The following is a 20,157-nucleotide window of genomic DNA, read 5'->3' as shown; positions in this document are numbered from 1 at the left end:
ATCCATACATGACCACTGGAAAAACCATAGCCTTGACTAGATGGACCTTCGTTGGCAAAGTAATGTCTCTGCTTTTTAATATAGTATCTAGGTTGGTCATAACTTTCCTTCCAAGGAGTAAGCGTCTTGGGAAATGCAAATCAAAACTGAATTGAGATACCACTTCACATCCATTAGGCTAGCTACTACGGAAACAAACAAACAAACAGAATATGAGTGTTTGCAACGACATGGAGAAATTAGGACTTTGTGCATTATTGGTGAAAATGGTGAAAATTGGTGAATATGTAAAATGGTTTAGTCACTATGGAAAACTGGTGTTTCCTCAAATAATTAAAGATAGAATGACTATATGGTTCAGCAATTCCATTTCTGGGCATATAGCCCAAAGAATTGAAAGCAGGGTCTCAAAGAGATATTTGTACACGCATGTTCATAGCACCATTATTTGTAATAATTAACCCAACAAAGCAAGTCGTGTGCATCAGTGGATGAACAGATAAGCAAAATGTAAATATATTATACATTCAATGGAATATTGTTCACTCTTTAAAAAGAAGGACATTGTGCAATATGTTACAACATGGATGACTCTTGGGGTCATTATGCTAAATGAAATAAGCCAGTCAGAAAAAGAAAGATACATAATGTATGATTTCACGTAAACGAGATACAGCAGTCAAAATCATAAACATAGAAAGTAGAATGGTGCTTACCAGGGCTTGAGGGCAAGAAATAACCAAGGAGTCATTGTTTTATGGGTATAGAGCTTCAGTTTCACAAGGTGAAAACTGTTATGGATAGTGGTGTTTTTGCACAACTAAGTAAATGTATTTGATACCACTGAATGGATACACTTAAAAAATGGTTAAGATGGAAATTTTATGTTACAGGTATTTCAACATACACACAGGAGGAAAAAATGCCTTCCTGGTTGTTCCACCAGGACCGGAGCTACTAACCCCAAAAGGATCCAGCGGGTTCCCGTGGCGGGAGTGGGGCAGAGAAGGGGCTCCGATGCCCCCTACTAGAGATGGGGCACACGGTGCACAGCCCCAGACACTCTGCGGGTCTGGAGCACGAGCCTAGGGCCACCCGCTCCCCTGCAGATGCGCGCCCTCGGCCCACTGGCGCCGCCAAGCAAGGCGCAAGGGACAGGGCAGGAGCTGGGCTGAAGACTGCCGCCTAGACTAGTTCACAGCCAGTCCTGCGGCTCGGGTAACCTAGCCGAGCGCTGGGGCTGCGCCTCCGGGGAGGAGGCGTAGGCGGGACCCCTTCCCCACACACTCCCCACCCCGCCGGGTTTCTCCTCCTTCCTCCGCTCGCCTCTCCCCGTCCCTCCGACTCGGCAGCCAATCCCAGCCGCGCTCCTGCAGGGTTCGTAGGGCGGGTGGTGGCGCGGAGCCTGGAGGTGGCTCGGAGAGCTTCAGCTTTGTGCCCAGCGTCAGGTAAGGCGCGCGAGGGGGATCGGGGTCAGGCTTTTCTGAAACCCTCCAGAAGGAGCTTGAAAACCGAGGCGCGCGGGAGACCCAGCGCCTGACCAGCCACAGGCCGCCCACCTCGCCCGGACCGGCGGGGAGCGGGCGCAAGCGAGACTCGGCTGGCAGGCGATCGCTACGGGCTCCTTGGGGAGGGCCTGAGTCAAATAAACAAAGGCCGAGTATTAAGAACATTTCACCCCTATTTCGTTTGTAAAATGGTGATGGTTTCGGTTTTTATGTAGAGGTATTCAGCTAGTGTTTCGGGCGAGCGGCTCTGCTCGGCATCTCCAGCGGGGTGAGAACTCGGCCGGCTGGGACTCCAGGGACCCGCCGGCCTGGGGTTCTGCTCCTTGGTGTGAATCCTCCGCAGGTCACTTAACTGCGCTTTCCTCTTTGGAAACTGAAAACTCTTAGCATTTCAGACGTTGTTCTGCGGATTACATGATTTAAGTGCACTCTAGAAAAACTAAGGCTGAGCTCCCAGCAACAACAAGGTTATCTCGACACAAATATTTAGAAGTACTGATATCCTGAATTGTCCCACAAAGGAGCTAGGGTGGTTTGCAACAAAATTATGTAGAGGCGTAGCAAGTCAGCAGAAAATAAGTGTAACCAGATATGGGGAGCAAAGATAATGTGAGAGAGAAAGTAAGTCCAGGGGGAAAATAAAGTGTGAACTTGCTGTGAAAATGGAAATGTTCTGTATTTAATTAATTTACGTTTAAATAGTGTGTGTGTTAAACAGTATGGAAGTGAAGTGAAGTGAAGTGAAGTCGCTCAGTCGTGTCCGACTCTGCGATCCCATGGACTGTAGTCTACCAGGCTTCTCTGTCCATGGGATTTTCCAAGCAAGAGTACTGGAGTGGGTTGCCATTTCCTCCTCAGAAAACTAAAAATAGAATTACCATAGGATCCAGCCATCCCACTCCTGGACCTGAGAAAACTATAATTCTAAAAGAAACGTGCCCCCGATGTTCATATTAGCACTATTCACAACAGCCAAACATGGAAACAACGTAAATGTCCAGTGACAGATGAATGGATAAATAAGATGAGAGACATATAAACAGTGGAGTATTAACTCAGCCACAAAAAAGGAAACAGGCATGCAACTAGAGATTATCATACTGAGTGAAGTAAGTCAGAATGAGAAATACCATATGATATGACTGATATGTGGAAACTAAAATATAGCACAAATGAACCTATCTACAAAACAGAAATAGAGTCACAGACATAGAGTACAGACTTGTGGTTGCCAAGGGGGAGAGGGGGAAGGGATAGAGACGGACTGGGAGTTTGGGTTGGTGGATGCAAAATCTTACATTTAGAATGGATAAACAACAAGGTCCTAATGTATAGCACAGGGAACTATATCCAATCTCCTGGATAAGCTATAATGGAAAAGAATATTTAAAAAAGAATATTTAATATGTGTATAACTGAGTCACTTTGCTCTACAGCAGAGATTGGCATACTGTAAATCTACTATACTTCAGTTAAAAAAAGTAGTGTGTGTCTAATGGCTACCTTGGGGCTTCCCTGATGGCTCAAGCGGTAAAGAATTTGCCTGCAATGCAGGAGACACAGGTTCGATCCCTGGGTCAGGAGGATTCCCTGGAGAAGGAAATGGCAACCCACTCCAGTATTCTTGTCTGGAGAATCTCAGGGACAGAGGAGCATGGCGGGCTATAGTCCATGGGGTTGCAGAGAGACATGACTGAAGCAAATTAGCCTACTGCTGCTGCTAAGTCGCTTCATTCGTGTCCGACTCTGTGCGACCCCATAGACGGCAGCCCACCAGGCTCTCCCATCCCTGGGATTCTCCAGGCCAGAACAATGGAGTGGGTTGCCATTTCGTCTCCAATGTGTGAAAGTGAAAAGTAAAAGTGAAGTCACTCAGTCATGTCCAAATCGTAGTGACCCCATGGACTGCAGCCTACGAGGCTCCACCATCCATGGGATTTTCTAGGCAAGAGTACTGGAGTGGCTTGCCATTGCCTTCTCCAAAATTAGCCTACAGTGGCTACCATATAGGACTTTGCAGGTCTATATTGCTTTTGTGCTGAGTCTCAAATTTGCCTCTAGGAAAGTAAACTTGGTCAGTTGCATAAGTACATGTCAATTTGAAAGTAAAGAATACTTCATTCATTCATTCCTCAAATATGAATGACCTTGAAGGAAGTAGAGTCATTCCTTATAATTGGCTTTAAAGACAATTTTCTGGTTTTCGTTATTAAAGCACCCTGATATATTGCCATGTGAAATTCTATGCACTTGAGGAACTGGGGCTGGGAGGGATGGAATCAGTGAATATGGCATAATAGCTTCTTTTTAGAGTTTTAAATAATTATATAAATGTTAACTAACCTTTATAGCAAAATTTATTTTATTAACTTTTTTGGACTGTGCTGGGTCTTCGTTGCTTAGTTGCCACGTGGCACGTGGAATCTTGGTTCCCTGACCAGGGATCGAACCTACATCCCATGCATTGAAAGGTGGATTCTTAACCACTGGACCACCAGGGAAGTCCCGCAAAATTTAAAATATATAGGTAACCACAGTGATTTACTAAAAATTCTACCACTCAGAGACATAATTACAATTAATATTTTGATGTGTATTTTTCCAGACTTTTGCCCCATGTAGTCATTTTATTTTCCTTGGTAAGCCCCAAAGTATCAGCTCCCTTCAAGAAAGGAAAATTCAGCCTAGGGGTAAAGGTCACTTTTACCTTAACTCTTGGACCTCTCAGCCCAGCACCCAGCCCTGTCTGAGAAGGTCACCATCTCCCTAATCCTTCCCCCATTCTTTGCTGAGTCAGTGTGAGCACAGGTTGGGAAAGAATTTCCAGACATAGAGCATTTCAGAAGGGAATGAGTTTATTAAGAACAAAGAGCAGAGATAATGTGGGCAGAGATAATGTGAGCACAGTGGGCCAACCTCCTGACAGACCAGGGAAAGCCAACAATTTTCATGAGTTAATAGCCAATTTTTATAGCCTCAAGACAAGAAAATTCCTGCTGAAAGGTTGGCATTAGGTGATTGATTGAGACACTATAGTGTGTTTTCAGGAGAGGGCATCTTTGCCTAATTGGGAGTCAGGAAGCTTGTCAGTGATATCAGGTGCTTTGGGCAACAGTTACAAAGGGGCTCAATCAGCTTTGGAGGTGACCTGCATTCTGGGCTCCACTTCTGAGGCCTTGGTGCAAAGCACCTGTGGCCTGGGGCAGGACTTAACATACTTCTGCCAGTGGCCTGGCTTGAGAGCAGTGGTTATAGGCATCTGAGAGCATTTCAGAGAGGAGGAAAGTCACAGCTGTGGGTCATTCTGCAGGAGGAGTAATCAGCCTCTGAACTGGTGATATTTGGGGCTGGATAACTCTTTGTTGTGGGAGGCTGTCCCGGCATTAGAAGATGGTTAGCAGCATGCTGGCTCACTCCCCACTTCTCATTCTAACAATCAGAAATGTTGATTGAGACCATTGGGTTAACGGAAATTGCCGTATTGTTCATGGTTTGCTCTGCTGCTGCTGCTGCTAAGTCACTTCAGTCGTGTCCGACTCTGCGTGACCCCATAGACGGAAGCCCACCAGGCTCCCCCGTCCCTGGGATTCTCTAGAGAGGTTCATATTCCAGTTTGCGCTTAGAAGAAAGGCTAAGATGAAAAGAGAGGCATAGTTTAAGCCAAGGAAGCTGTTTAGTCCTGGTGTACCATTCATTTACGGCAAGATTTTGGTGAGCAAGTATATTGGTTAGAATGGAAACAGGAAAAAAACCACAGAAATGCAAGACATTTTTAAAGGGACTCTATAGAAGAGGGGGTAGTTTTCACGGAACCAACAAATGACAGTGAGGCACCCAGGTAAGAGGGTTGGTGGGGTGCCATCCCCACCCCGGTCTGAAGGGGCAGGGAAGGGCCTGTGGTTCCAGAGCTTGGAGGTGAGAGTGGGGGTGGAGTTCCCAAGGAGGGCTCACCCTCCAGGGCTGCAGAGGGGCCTTGGCAGAAGTCAACCACTGCTGGACCAGCAGCTTGGTGGGACAGGACAAGTCGGGGATAAGTTCACCAGCCTCTCCTTTTGTCCAAACCCCGTATTGCTCAGCCGCATGACTGGCTACTCAATCGAGAGACGAGGTGTTGGGGCAAAGTATAATGACTTTTTTTGGAAACCCAGCAGACAGAGAAGATGGTAACCTAGTGTCCCAAGGAACCATCTTACCCCTGAGTTAGAATTCGGTCTTCAAAGGCGGCAGGGGTGTAGCTAGTTGTTGCAGAAGTCTTGGTGCGGACCAGACCAGGAAGGGGATGTGATAATCCTTTGCTCTTGCAGCTGTCCAAGTAGGTCTGCTGTCAACCTCCAACAGGACCAGTGTGATCCTCTATTGTGCAACTTCTTTTCTTTATATAAATGAAAACTGTTAGGCCTTGAAAGAGCAAGCCTGGAAGGCAAAGCCTTGAGAATGTGCTTCTTTGCATATTTCAGGCCAGAGGCAACATGGTTTTGCAAAGAGGTAAGATCCAGAGTTCCCTTGGTATCTCTAATTTTCCTAAAGAGATCTCTAGTCTTTCCTATTCTGTTGTTTTCCTCTATTTCTTTGCATTGATCGCTGAGGAAGGCTTTCTTATCTCTCCTTGCTGTTCTTTGGAACTCTGCATTCAGATGCTTATAGCTTTCCTTTTCTCCTTTGCTTTTCGCTTCTCTTCTTTTCACAGCTATTTGTAAGGCCTCCCCAGACAGCTATTTTGCTTTTTTGCATTTCTTTTCCATGGGGATGGTCTTGGTCCCTGTCTCCTGTACAATGTCACGAACCTCCGTCCAGAGTTCATCAGGCACTCTGTCTATCAGATCTAGTCCCTTAAATCTATTTCTCACTTCCACTGTATAATCATAAGGGATTTAATTTAGGTCATATCTGAATGGTCTAGTGGTTTTCCCTACTTTCTTCAATTTAAGTCTGAATTTGGCAATAAGGAGTTCATGATCTGAGCCACAGTCAGCTCCTGGTCTTGTTTTTGCTAACTGTATAGAGCTTCTCCATCTTTGGCTGCAAAGAATATAATCAATCTGATTTCAATGTTGACCATCTGGTGATGTCCATGTATAGAGTCTTCTCTTGTGTTGTTGGAAGAGGGTGTTTGCTATGACTAGTGTGTTCTCTTGGCAAAACTCTATTAGCCTTTGCCCTGCTTCATTCCATGCTCCAAGGCCAAATTTGCCGGTTACTCCAAGTGTTTCTTGACTTCCTACTTTTGCATTCCAGTCCCCTATAATGAAAAGGACATCTTTTTTGGGTGTTAGTTCTAAAAGGTCTTGTAGGTCTTCATAGAACCGTTCAACTTTGGCTTCTTCAGGTGTTGGAGAAGACTCTTGCGAGTCCCTTGGACTGCAGGGAGATCCAACCAGTCCATTCTAAAGGAGATCAGTCCTGGGTGTTCATTGGAAGGACTGATGCTAAAGCTGAAACTCCAATACTTTGACCACCTCATGTGAAGGGTTGACTCACTGGAAAAGACTCTAATGCTGGGAGGGATTGGGGGCAGGAGGAGAAGGGGACAACAGAGAATGAGATGGCTGGATGGCATCACCAACTCAATGGACATGAGTTTGAGTGAACTCCGGGAGTTGGCGATGGACAGGGAGGCCTGGCGTGCTGTTATTCATGGGGTCACAAAGAGTCAGACACGACTGAGTGACTAAACTGAACTGAAGATCCAGAGTGACCAAGCAGGGAGTCAGGTTTGTTCTGTGTTACGCCTTTCTCCTCCTCTGATCTCCTTCTCTGGCCAGTGCCAAGTGGAAGCTGGAGGGTGAAGCAGGCCAAGAGACGCAACATAGGGAGGTCAGCCAGTTCCTAAGGAGGGAGGAGGAGGGCAGATGGAGAACCACCAGCAGCGAGTGATTTAAAATCTTCCTGTCTCTACAGAATGAAAGCTTGAGGGCCCTAACTTCGTAATGTTTGCTGTGGGAATAAAAGGCGATAGGCAAACTTGTTTTTGAAAAAGAAAATACAAACACATGTAGCCACTGCTGCTTTTGACCTCTGGCTGTTTTAAGTGGTAATGTCATGTTGTTATAGCTAAGGCAGGATTTTTGTTTCCAGCTTTATTGAGGTATAATTGACAAAAACATTCTAAGATACTTAAAGTGTATATAGTGTGATGATTTGATATACAGATAACATTATGAAAGTATTCTCTCCATGGAGTAAGCTAATACAGATTTACTGGTTTTGGTGACAACATTTAGGTTCGGCTCTTAGCAAATTTCAATCATACATGACTGTTATCAACTGTAGTAACCGTGTTTTACATTAGATCCACAGACCTTATTCATGTTGTAGCTAAAAATTTGTACCTTTTTACCTATCTCTCCCTATTTCTCCTACACTGGGTACCAGTTTTCTATAGATTCCATGCATTAAGTGATGGAATCACTTATAAGTGATACCATGCATTAGTTGTCTTTCTCTGCCTGGCTTATTTCACTTAGCATGATACTGTCTGTGTTCACCTATGTTGTCACAAATAACAATATTTTCTTCCCTTTTTAAGGCTGAATGATATTCCATATAGAGTCGTCCCTCACTATCTGTAGGGCATTGGTTCCAGGAGCCCCTGTGGATACCAAAATCTTTGGGTCCTCAAGTCCCTTGTATAAAATGGTGCAATATAATGAATATAGTCAGTTTCCTTATCTGTGCATTGCACATCCTTAGGTATGCAGGACTGACTCTATATGAGTCACATTTCCATCCTTTCATTGTCTACACTTAGGTTGTTTCTGGGTCTTGGCTATTTAAATAATCTGCAGTGAACATGGGAGTACATATCTATCTCTTTGAGATAATTATTTTGTTTCCTTTGGATGTATACCCAGAAGTGGGATTGCTGGATCATACAGTGGTTCTATTCTTGATTTCTCGAAGAATCTCCATATTGTTTTCCGTAGTGGCTGTACCAGTTTACATTCCCATTAACTGTACACAAACTTTCACTTTTTTCTACATCCTCACCCATATTCGTTCTCTTTTCTTTTTGATGATGGCCAAACTAACTAGTGAGATAATTTCTCATTTTGATTTCCCTGATGATTAATGATGTTGGATGCTGAAAGCCTTTTGTGTACCTGTTGACCATTTGTATGTCTTTGGAAGAATGCTTATTAAGTTTCTCTGCCCAGTTTTAAATTGGACCATTTGGGGTTTTTTGCCATTGAGTTGTAGGAGTTCCTCATATATTTTGGTTATTAATCCCTTATTAGATACGTGATTTGCCAAGATATTCTCCCATTCCATGGCCTCCTTTGCCTTGCAGAAGCTTTTTAGTTTCCTGTAGTCTGTCTTGTTTATTTTTGCTTTTGTTGTCTTTGGTTTTGCTGTCAAATCCAAAAAATCATTGCCAAGACCAAAATTAAGGAGTTTACTTACCCCTTATGTATTCTTCCAGGAGATTTACAGTTTCAGATCTTAGGTGGTTCCATACAAAATTTAGAGTTGCTTTTCTATTTCTGTGAAGAATACCGTTGTAGTTTTAATAAGGATTGCATTGGATCTGTAGATCACTTTGGGTAGTATGGACATAAATAATATTAATTCTTTCAATCCATGAGCACAGAATATCTTTTTTCATTTTTTGGTGTCTTTTTCCGTTCTTTTCATTAATGTCTTATAGCTTTTTTTCTTTTTTTTTCTGGCCATTCCATGTGACTTGTGGGATCTTAGTCCCCTGACTAGGAATTAAATCCGGGCCATTGGCAGTGAAAGCACAGTCCTAACCATTGGACCGCCAAGGAATTCCCTTGTAGTGTTCACTGTAAAGATCTTTTTTTAATTGAAATTTAGTTGATTTACAATATTGTGTTGATTTCTGCTATACAGCAAAGTGATTCAATCATGCACACATATATTCCTTTTTTACATGTTCTTTTCCATTATGGTTTATCACAGGATATTGAATATAATTCCCTGTGCTATACAGTAGGACCTTGTCATTTGACTCAGCCTTTCTTACTTGTTTTGATGTGAATATTTGCTTATTCACCAGATGTGTAGGAGTCACTGAGCTAGTTTCTGGATCTCTTTCAGAAGGAACTGCTCCCACTGTAGCTTTATACTCGGTGTGTCCATAGCAGGAGGGGAGCCAGGAGCCTTCTATGTCGTGTTCTTTGTCAACTTTATTGCAGGATTTCTTTAAGCTTTTTAATCCTCCATATTCCAACTCAGTTGGAAAACATATCTTTGCTTGTGCCTGAATAGTTTGATATTTTCTGTATGTCTTGTACAGAATGATTAATCTTATAGCTTAACTGTTTACTTTTTTTATCATCACAAAAACCATGTCATAATACTTCAGAGTTTGAAAGGAGGCCTTAAATTTTCTCATCTGAAATCTGAGAATTTGCAGCCTCTTTAAAAAAGTGCATGAGAAATATATACATGGATCAAACTATCATGGGTACACCTTAAACTGATAAGATGTAATCTGTCAATGATATCTCTGTAAAGCTGGGAAAAAGCAATATAGGAAAGCAGAACAGGCACAAAATAGAAAAACATCATATGCTCAGTTGTAGAGCATAATATGATTTATACAATTAACATCGAGGTCACACTTAACACGTTGTGAAATTTTGCTTGTGAAAGTCTTAATTGATCTGCTAAGGGCAAAGAAAACACATTCCCTCTAACAATCCTGAAGAGCATAATTATTGAGATTTTAAAGTGTTAGAAACCAGGGGCTTCCCTGGTAGTCCAGTGGTTAAGAATCCAACTTGCAATGCAAACGATGTGGGTTCGATCCCTGGTTGGGGAACAAAGATCTCACATGTCCCGAAACAGTTAAGACCCCAGTGCTGCAGCTACTGAGCCCAAGCACCACAACTAGAGAGTGAGCGTACCACAACGAAAGACCCTGCGTGACTCATCCAGGACCCTCCATGCTTCAACTAAGACCTGATGCGGCCAAATAATAAATAAATCTTAGACGTAAATAACTATCTGGAAACCAGAGTTACACAAATTCCTCCCAGGTAGAAGATTTATATTCCTTTGTCCCAGCCCCAACACACTTGGCATTTGTGCTGTGCTCGGATGTTCCAGCAGTTCATGGTTTCCAAAAGCACTTGGCCAGAAAGAACTAATCTCAGCAATAGGGGACCAAGGTTTTGACCTGGACTTTCTTGGGTATCAGTGCCTAACAGCATGTATGGGCCCCGGAATGTCCTTCCCTCAACCCACCTTTAAAATTGTGTTACACTCAGATTGTATTGCTTGCAATTATTTGAGTGAATAAGCTGCTCTTTTAAAGCATGGATACACCCCTGTAAGTTTAAATACAGGATACTAGCTGTTCATTCTTAGTAAGAGTGCTTTGACTCCTGATACAACATTTCTCTCCTGTTATATCAAGGTCCGTCTAGTCAAAGCTATGGTTTTTCCAGTAGTCATGTATGGATGTGAGAGTTAGACTATAAAGAAAGCTGAGCACTGAAGAATTGATGCTTTTGAACTGTGATGTTAGAGGAGACTCTTGAGAGTCCCTTGGACTGCAAGGAGATCCAACCAATCCATTCTAAAGGAGATCAGTCCTGGGTGTTCATTGAAAGGACTGATGCTAAAGCTGAAACTCCAATACTTTGGCCATCTCATGCAAAGAGCTGACTCATTTGAAAAGATCCTGATGCTGGGAAAGATTGAAGGCAGGAGGAGAAGGGGACGACAGAGGATGAGATGGCTGGATGGCATCACTGACTCAATGGACATGAATTTGAGTAAACTCCGGGAGTTGGCGATGGACAGGGAGGCCTGGCATGCTGCAGTCCATGGGGCCGCAAAGAGTCGACACAACCGAGTGACTGACCTGAATATCAAGGTCACTCTCCGTGAAAGGCAGAAGGTTTTGAAATGGCCACTAGGAGGGTCATGGAGCAGGTGGGAGGGGCTTTGAAAGTTGGGAGGGGAAGGACAGTGACATATATTCAGACAGAGCGCTGAGGAATACTTTACCTGCTAAGTGTCAGGGTCTCTGGGCAGCTGGGCAGCAGCTTCCCTAGATCTGATAACCTGAGCCTTGTCCTCGCTTACTTGTGTCTGTCTGCCCCTAAGTGAACCCACTCAGTCGTGTCTGACTCTTTGCGACCCCATGGACTGTACAGTCCATGGAATTCTCCAGGCCAGAACACTGGAGTAGCCTTCCCCTTCTCCAGGGGATCTTCCCAACGCAGGGATCAAACCCAGGTCTTCTGCATTGCAGGCAGATCCTTTACCGGCTGAGCCACAAGGGAAGCCCTAAGTGAACCCAAGAGAAGCTAATAACCTCCAGGTAACCAAGCTAAACATGAAGAAAGCTAAACCAAAGAAACAAAAAATAGAAGTGAGTTAGAATTTATGGCATGTCAGCACTGAAAGAGTGTGTTAGGGGTCGTCTAAGTTCATTTACACTCATCTGTCCCCCTTTTTCAAGGTGCTCAGAGACCATGTGCCCTGGCCTCAGTCACACAACTAGTGGATACCCAAGCCAGGTCTAGAACTGGCCTTTCTTTTAAAAAAATGTATTTTTTAAAAAAATATAGTTGATTTACAATATTTTGCTAATTTCTACTCTATGGCAAAGTAAGTTATATATACATATACATTCTGTTTCGTATTCTTTTCCTTTATGGTTTATCACAGGATGTTGAATATAGTTCCCTGTGCTCTACGGTAGGACCTTGTTGTTTATCCACTATATATAATACCTTGCGTCTGCTCATTCCAAATTCCGAATCCATCGCTCCCTGTCCCCTCTCCCTCATGGCAACCATAAGTCTGTTCTCTGTGCCTGTGAGTCTGTTTCTGTTTAATTGACAAGTTCATATTTTGTGTCATATTTTAGACTCCACATATAAGTGATGTCATATGGTATTTGTCTTTCTCTGACTTACTTCACTTAGTATGATGATCTGTAACCCCATTTCCCAGAGGATAGATTGTCTGCTTGCAGGACATCTGAGGAGAGGCTTACCTACTTGAAAATGCTTTAAGCAGGTTATTTATGCCAAAGTGTTGACTTTTTTCCATTAACTTTCTAGTGAACCATTGCAGCCTGAGCTGTCATTTGTAATTATGCAGTAATTCAAAAACTAACTTGAGATTCTTTTTCTGTTTTCTGTAAGTGGCTTCTCCTGCAGAGACATATCATATATTTCTGGGTGGGACAGCTGAACGATTAATACTAATTTAACTTATCAATTTGATGCAATCACAAGCACAGTCCGTGTGGAATTTTTTTCTTAACTTGACAAAGCTGTTTTAATTTAATCTAAAAGTCTGAGTGAGCAAGAATAGATAAGAATATGAAACAATTTAATGGGCGAACTTGAACTACCAGAAAGCAGAATACGTTGTAAAGGCACAGTCCTATAAATAATATAGGTATAGAAATCGGGGTCAATAATGTGAAAGAAAGAATAACCATATTCATAAGAATTTAAATATGAGCCACTGGGGGAAAGAATGAATCTTTATGAGAATAAATAAATTTATGAGAATAAATGATATGAGAACAATTTACCTATTTGGGGAGACTACAGTAGTCTTCTCTTATTCCGTATACCAAACAGCTTAGATTGATTAAAACTAAACATGTAAATAAAGGGGGGAAAAGTTAAAAATCTAAAAGAAAAAAAATTATGTCTTTCTAAACATAATGCTAAAAGTCAGAAACTTAAAGCCTTTAAGCTTTTAAATATTAAAATATTTTAAATATTCTTAAAATATTAAACCCTTGAAATAAAAATCACACAAAAGTAAATCTTGCACCCCAGTGATTTTTTCAGCACTATTTACAATAGCTAAGACAGAAGCAATCTAAACAGGGGAAAGGATAAAAAAGATGTGGTACATATATCCACTGGAATATTACTCAACCATAAAAAAGAACAAAATAATGCCATTTGCAGCAACATAAGTGGACCTAGAGATTATGATACCAAGTGAAGTAAGTCAGAGAAAGAGAAATATAATATGGTATCACTCATATGTGCAATCTAATTTTAAAAAGGATGTTGTTGTTCAGTCACTAGGTTGTCTGACTCTGCGACCCCATGGACTGCAGCACACCAGGCTTACCTGTCTTTCACCATCTCCTGGAGTTTGCTCTAAACTTACGTCGACTGAGTCAGTGATACCATCGAACCATTTCATCTCTCATATTAAAAAGGATACAAATAAGCTTATTTATAAAACAGAAACAGACTCACAAATTTCTAAAACAAACTTACAGTTACCAAAGGGAAAATGTTGGGGGGAAGGGATAAATTAGGAGTCTGGGATTAACATACATAACATACACACACTACTGTAAGATAGATAACCAACAAGGGCCTACTGTATAGCACAGGGAACTCTACTCAATATTCTGTAATGATGTACAAGGGTAAAGAATCTGAAAAGAATGCATATCTGTATGTCTGGAACTGATACACTTTGCTGTACCCCTGAAACTAACACAACAGTGTAGATCAACTATACTCCCAAGAAAAATAAGAGAGTACAAAAACAAAAGTAAATCTTCTTGTTATAGGGTTAGGTCTTAGATCTTTTCGAATATGTTAAAATATAGAATAAAGTCCTCCTTGGGTTCTGTTCAGACTGTAATGGTCTTGGCAGGACAGTGGGGAAAATGGTCAGGGCAGGTGTTAAAAGGTGGCCTGGGGTTGCTGCCTCCCCCAACAGTGCCATATTATTACAAAGGAAGTTGAGACTAGGAGGAGGAGGAGAATGGAAATAATCTGTCCAGGATATTCCTGCTGAATGTGCTTTGTAAATGATAATACAATTCATCCTTGGTAGTAGACTGCTGGTGCCTAGGGTGGTAGGATTTCCAGGTGGGGTTCTTTCTCATGCATGTGTAGCTCTGCAAATTGTTTCTGTTTTGTTTTGTTTTTCCCAGATCCTGTGGGAAGGCAGTAAAATTCATAAGTAATGTTGTATAGACTTTTTATAGGAAAGCTTTTCTGGAAGTTCTTATTAGAAAGGGAAGGCAAGCAATAGTAGTATTTCTACAAGAACAAAGGATTCACCCTTTAGTGTCTACCTGAGACCATCACAACATTGTTAATCAGCTATATTTCACTATAAAATAAGAGTTAAAGAAAAAAAAGGACAAAGGACTCAGGGCAATTTACTGATTTCTCCTGAATGTGGTTTGGGGTCTAGAGACAGAAATAGAAAGCAATGGTGATTACAAAATATTGAATATAGTTCTCTGTGCTATACAGGAGGTCTTTATTTATCTGTTTCATATATAGGAGTGTGTATATTGTTAATCCCCTCTTTCCCCTTTGATAACCGTAAGTTTGTTTTCTGTGTCTGTGAGTCTATCTCTGAGTTTTTTTTTTTCTGTTTTGTAAATAAGTTCACATATCATTTTTTAGATTCCACATATAAATGCTATTATTTGGTATTTATTTTTCTCTGTTTGACTTATTTCACTTAATATGATAATCTCTGGGTCCATTCATGTTGCTGCAAATGGCATTATTTCAGTTTTTGTATGGCCACATCTCTTTATCCATTCCTCTATCTATGAACATTTAGGTTCCTTCCATGTTTTGGTTATTACATATAAATTAGGCATGTGTATGTGTGATATATATAATTGAATCACTTTGCTGTGCACCCTAAACTAACACAACATTGTAAGTTAGCTGTTAAATCTTGAAAAAAATTTTGTAATTAAAAAAAAGTGGGAAGCAGTAGAAATGCTCGGTCAGAGTTCATTTGCTTACATTTGGAATTTTAATAGATGTTGCTAAACTGCTGTCTGTGGCGATACCTATCTGTAGTTCCCCAGTGATGTTAAGGAATTCACTGGTGGTCTAGTGGTTAGGACTCCACACTTTCACTGCTGGGGCCCTGGGTTCAATCTCTGGTTGGGGAACTAAGATCCTACAATCTGCAAAACATGGCAAAAAAAAAAAAAATCAAAGATATTTGACTAACACTCTGTGGCAAACGTTCTGAATTCTTTGTCAGTCTGATAGAGCATCTGGGTAAAGTCATTTCACAACTGAGGTTGAGCACTATTTCAGGAGTCACCATATTTTCCTTTTTTGGGAATCAGCGAGCATTATAGAGCTAGAAGAGACCTTAGAGATGAAGTCCAGCCATTCAGCCTACAAATGGGGAACCTGTTTGACCGGGGTCACTAGAGTAGTCCTTGACTGAAGCCAGAGCAAACCCTATATCTTCTGTTTATTATAACAGCTCTCTGGCTGAGTGTCAGACAGCCCTGGAAAGGTCTCTGGAGCATTCTGGGTTTGGCTCCAGAACAAGGAAGCTGAAAGTTACAGCTCAGAACCAAAATACGATGACTGTGAGGCCAAGTGCTTTAACCTACCCTGAACTTCAGGTCCCTCATATGTAAAGTGGAGTTAATATTATTAGCCTTTTTGTCAGTTTTCAAAGATTAGGTTCATGTAGATAAAGCAGCTGACCCAGTCCTCTCACAACTGTTATCCACCTCCTCATGTTTTGTTATCTGACTTCCCCACCCACATGTAAGCCCCAAGGGACACTCAAACATTCTCAACAGTATAAGTAACTTGCCATAGAGTGATGGAGAGGATTCTGTGTGGGGCGGGCTCCTCCAGGAGCCCCTGTAGTCCAGACCATTGCCCAGCACACATCCTTGACTTAGTTCTTGCTTTTTCTGGCTTTGCCATCAGTGTCTTGGTTATTCTTTGGAGGTATTTTATGAACAAGAAGACAGCACACCCATACTGACTCCCGAGGACCTGAGAAGAAAGCTCCCCCTCTTTATCACTCACTCTCTGCTCTTTAAGGTCTGATTTCTAACGAGTTCCTCTGTTCAGATTTTCCAGGAAACTTGAAAACCTTCCATATGGCCAAAGGAGAGACAACATGTGTGCTGACCAGCTTGGGTCATGAGACCTACTGTCAAAAGCAGGAAGGAGGAACAGGAAGGGAGGAGGGAAAGGAATTACTGAAAACATGTTATTTTCAGAAGGGAATTACTGAAAACCAGTTATTTTCAATGCACAGCCTAGGTGATCTGAGGATTGCTAGGAGTCAAGGCTTTTAAAGACGGGTATTATTTTTGCTGTTGCTAGTCAGTTCGTTTCGCTATGCGTAACCCTTCTTGTGTTCTGAAAGAGAATAAAATCAAATGCAGGACTGGTCCAAGGACAGGGGCGACCTCAGTCTCCCTTTCTGGAGGCCCTGGAGGTCTCTCCTTCCCCCTTCTCGGCTCCTCAGGAGCATCCTTTTTATTGGCATCCCGGACAACCCCTCACCCCACGTGGAAGGGCTGGAGAGGCTTCCTTAGTCCCTTCTCCATCACTTCTACCCCCACACCCTCACTCACCATCCTAGTTAAAATCAAGTGAAAATTCTCACTGCTCTGAAAATGAATGAGAAAGTTCACTCTTTGGGACCCATCTGTTCTGTCAATTCTAGTGATTCTCCAAGAGTGGTCCTCTGACCACCTGAGCAGTCTCCTAGATACTGTTGAAAATGCGTACTCTTAGCCTCCCTCCCCTGTAGAAGCTCTGGGGGTGCAACCCGGAAAAGCCCGTTTCCAACAGGCAGCCCCAGGAGCCCATTAAAGTTTGGAACCCCCAAACTTTGGAACCCCATTATTCTGCACAAGTTCCTTATTTCTTTCCCTTCTCTCTCTTGTTTCCCCTCATCTTCCTTTTTTCTTTCCTTATTCCCTGTGACTCTTGCTTGCCTGTCTCCTCCTCAATGTCAAGGCTTCAGAGTAGCCCACTGAACTATTTTTTTTTAACTTTTATTGGAGTATAGTTCATTTACAATATTGTATTCGTTTCAGGGGTACAGCAAAGTGAATCAATTAATATACATACACATATATCCACTTTTTAGATTCTTTTCTCATATAAGTCACTACAGAATGAATATTGAGTATAGAGTTTCCTGTGCTATACAGTAGGTCCTTAGTAGTTATGTGTCTTATACATAGTGGTGTATATGCTTCAGTCCTGATTTTTTAACATATTTAAGTCCCTGGGAAACTCAGCAAGGAGGGAAAAAAGAAGGTATATATTTCTTACTGCCTTGTTTGTCCCCATAACAGAAGGGTAGACATGAAGCTATCCTCTCCAAGCCCCAACTTTGGGAAGTGCATCATTCTTTTAAGTACACAGAGGCATCCCTTCCAGTATAGGAGAAAACCTTAGAGGTTGGCAGTATCCTTTAGAGAAACAGTACTGGTGTGATGTCCCAGGGGGGCCAGCGAGTACCTGCCTCAGGTCAGACACCTGGGTCCCCTCAATGGAGGGCACAGGTGATGAAGGCATTTGAGGGAGATGGAGCCAATTGGACAGGAAGTTGGGGGAAGGGGAGGTGATCAAGGAGAGTGTCTGCACAGAGTTGGGGGCGAGTGCCACCAAGGTCCTGAACCTCTGCTTTTGTTTTCACAGCTTCTACAGAAAGAGACCAAGATGAACACAGAGGTGAGTTCTCTAAGAGGACCGATTTAAGGATGCTTTTCTTGCAGCATGCTTCATTTCTCCTTCACAGAGCATCTTTCCCTCCAGAGCTTTCGGAAACATCAGCACAAACTTGAAAACATGTCCCCTGCATCCTGCCACGCACATGGCTCTGGGTGATACTAGAAGAATGAGGCCCCTCTGAGCTCTTGTCTGTGTCTGTTCAGCTTCAGTTAGATTAGAGTTTATCTACCTCAGTTAATCCTGAAACAGCACTCATGGGCTGGGGTGGAGTGGGCTACAATGGAGCCTGGCAGCTGCTGGGCCCTAGTGTTATTCTGGGGACAGTTAACTCTGCTGAGAAGGACCTTCCTCTGCATCACCTCCTTGTATTCTCACTTCCACTGAACCTGTTCTTCGGGCCAGTGAGATGCCTCGTTTCTTTGTGCCTTGGTTTGTTCCTGACCAATCAGCCCTTTCTGCTTTCACTCCCTTCAGGTCCAGCCTAGACCCTGGGGTCTTCCCTTCCACTACCACTCATGCCCCCAGCTCCTTTCCCCTTGTCTTCTTGATCCTGCATGGCCAGCCCAGAGGCCATGCCCAGAGGATGGTGGTCTTGGGTGAGTGGCACTGTTTCATGCTCTTTGCAGCTGACTTCTCAGAACCCTCGTCTGGGTGCTCGGCATGCCCACCAGGCCCCCTCCTTGGCCTCCAGACAGCTCTCTTTCCCTCTGCCCTGAATAGCCAGGTCCTCACTCCTCCCAGCTCCTTCCTCACTCTAGCTTCTGATCACCTTTTACTTTGTGCAGAAAAATTGGAACCATCAGACGTCATCTCTCTCAATTTCTGCCTCCCCATTTGTCTCGTTTTTCTTCCTAGAGGAAGGGATGTTTATCAATGAGAGAGCTCCAGACTGCCAGTACAGAAAATCCCAGTTCAATGTGGTTTTTGTTCTGGAAGTCCAGATGGAGGGCAGGCTCCAGGGCGGGTTGATCCAGTGGCTCACCCATCTCATCAAAGATCCAGGATCTTTCCATCTCTTTGCTCTCATCCAAGTGTTGGCTCCGTCTGGGAGACAGTGGCCCTCATGGTTATAGGATGGCTGCCAGCAGCGGTTGGGGCTACATGCATCCTCATTCACTCTGACTGGGAGAAAGAGATGGATTCCTGCAGCTCTCCCAGAAGAGTGGGAACCTTCTTTCTTTTAAGTTCCAGCAAGTGCCTTTTTAGGCCTCACTGGCCAGATCTGAGTCACATGCCCATTCCTGGACCAATTACTGTGTCAGAGGAGGTAAGATTTTCCAGCTAGCTTAGACTAATCAGGCTCAGCTAGAGCATCTTCTCCTCTACCCCAGAGCTGGATCTGGGAAGAAGGAAGGGGAATGAACTTCAGGAAAGGACCCACTGCATCCCATTCCAGACATTTCTTGTGAATGTGGGTCAGCTGAAAAAAATGCAAAGTTGAGAATTACATTTTATGGGCAGACCTAATGAGAACTTAAGCCTGGGCTACGGCCTCTCTTATAGCTCTGAGGGACTGCTCTAAAGAGGTAAGGGATGTAAGGGATGTGCCAAGGATATATAGAAGTTTTTGCAAACAAACACACACACAAAAAAAAAAGGTAGTTGGAAGGTAAAAGATTGCTATTATTTAAAGGAAAACGACTATCTCGAATTAATAAATGTATCACTTTTGTATGTATGAGAAGATGCAAGAGTCTAGGCTTATTGAAATCATTCTTTTGATATGCACCTTAGCTATCCCAGACCAGTGTCCTACTCCTTCCCATCTTGAGTCCTCTGAGGGTACACCATTGCAGGTAGCTGCAGAGGCTGCTGGCTTGGTAGCCTCAACATCCTTTGTTTAATGGCATGACAAACAACATTGTCCACACTCAGAACTGAAGACTCTGCTGCCTGTTTATATTCTGTACCACCTCTCTGAATTCCTCTTTGACCAGCTGCATTGTTCACCTTGTTTCTACTAGTTCTTTCCCATCAGCATTTCCAACTGCTTTAGTTTTTACTTTTTCAGAACGAAACAACTCCTGAGGTCTTCTCAAGCTACTGTAATCCTATTTTCTCATTCCCTTCAGAGGGAGGGTTGTTGACATGCTCAACCTGCTCTAGTCTTTTCCTAGCATTATACTGAAATTCATCCTTAAAAAGTAGTTTTTAAATATAATTCTAAAAGAAACATGTACCTCTGTGTTCATAGCAGC

At 42.8% G+C, this 20,157-nt stretch overlaps 1 protein-coding gene across 1 annotated transcript in view; it reads left to right on the top strand.

The window, feature by feature from the left end:
• The first annotated feature begins 1,291 nt into the window (after positions 1-1,291).
• BLVRA (biliverdin reductase A) overlaps positions 1,292-20,157 on the top strand; it is a 53,008-nt gene continuing 34,142 nt past the window's right edge. The window contains exons 1-2 of the mRNA XM_055421128.2: positions 1,292-1,448; positions 17,927-17,959. Of these exons, the coding sequence (XP_055277103.1) occupies positions 17,948-17,959 (12 nt within the window). The 5' untranslated portion in view covers positions 1,292-1,448; positions 17,927-17,947. The remainder of the gene's footprint in view (positions 1,449-17,926; positions 17,960-20,157) is intronic.

The sequence above is a fragment of the Moschus berezovskii genome, chromosome 3 (assembly GCF_049115385.1).
Source record: "Moschus berezovskii isolate FMDL1 chromosome 3, NW_MosBer_1.0, whole genome shotgun sequence".
Classification (NCBI taxonomy): domain Eukaryota; kingdom Metazoa; phylum Chordata; class Mammalia; order Artiodactyla; family Moschidae; genus Moschus; species Moschus berezovskii.
This window is presented reverse-complemented; position numbering and strand designations above follow the sequence as displayed.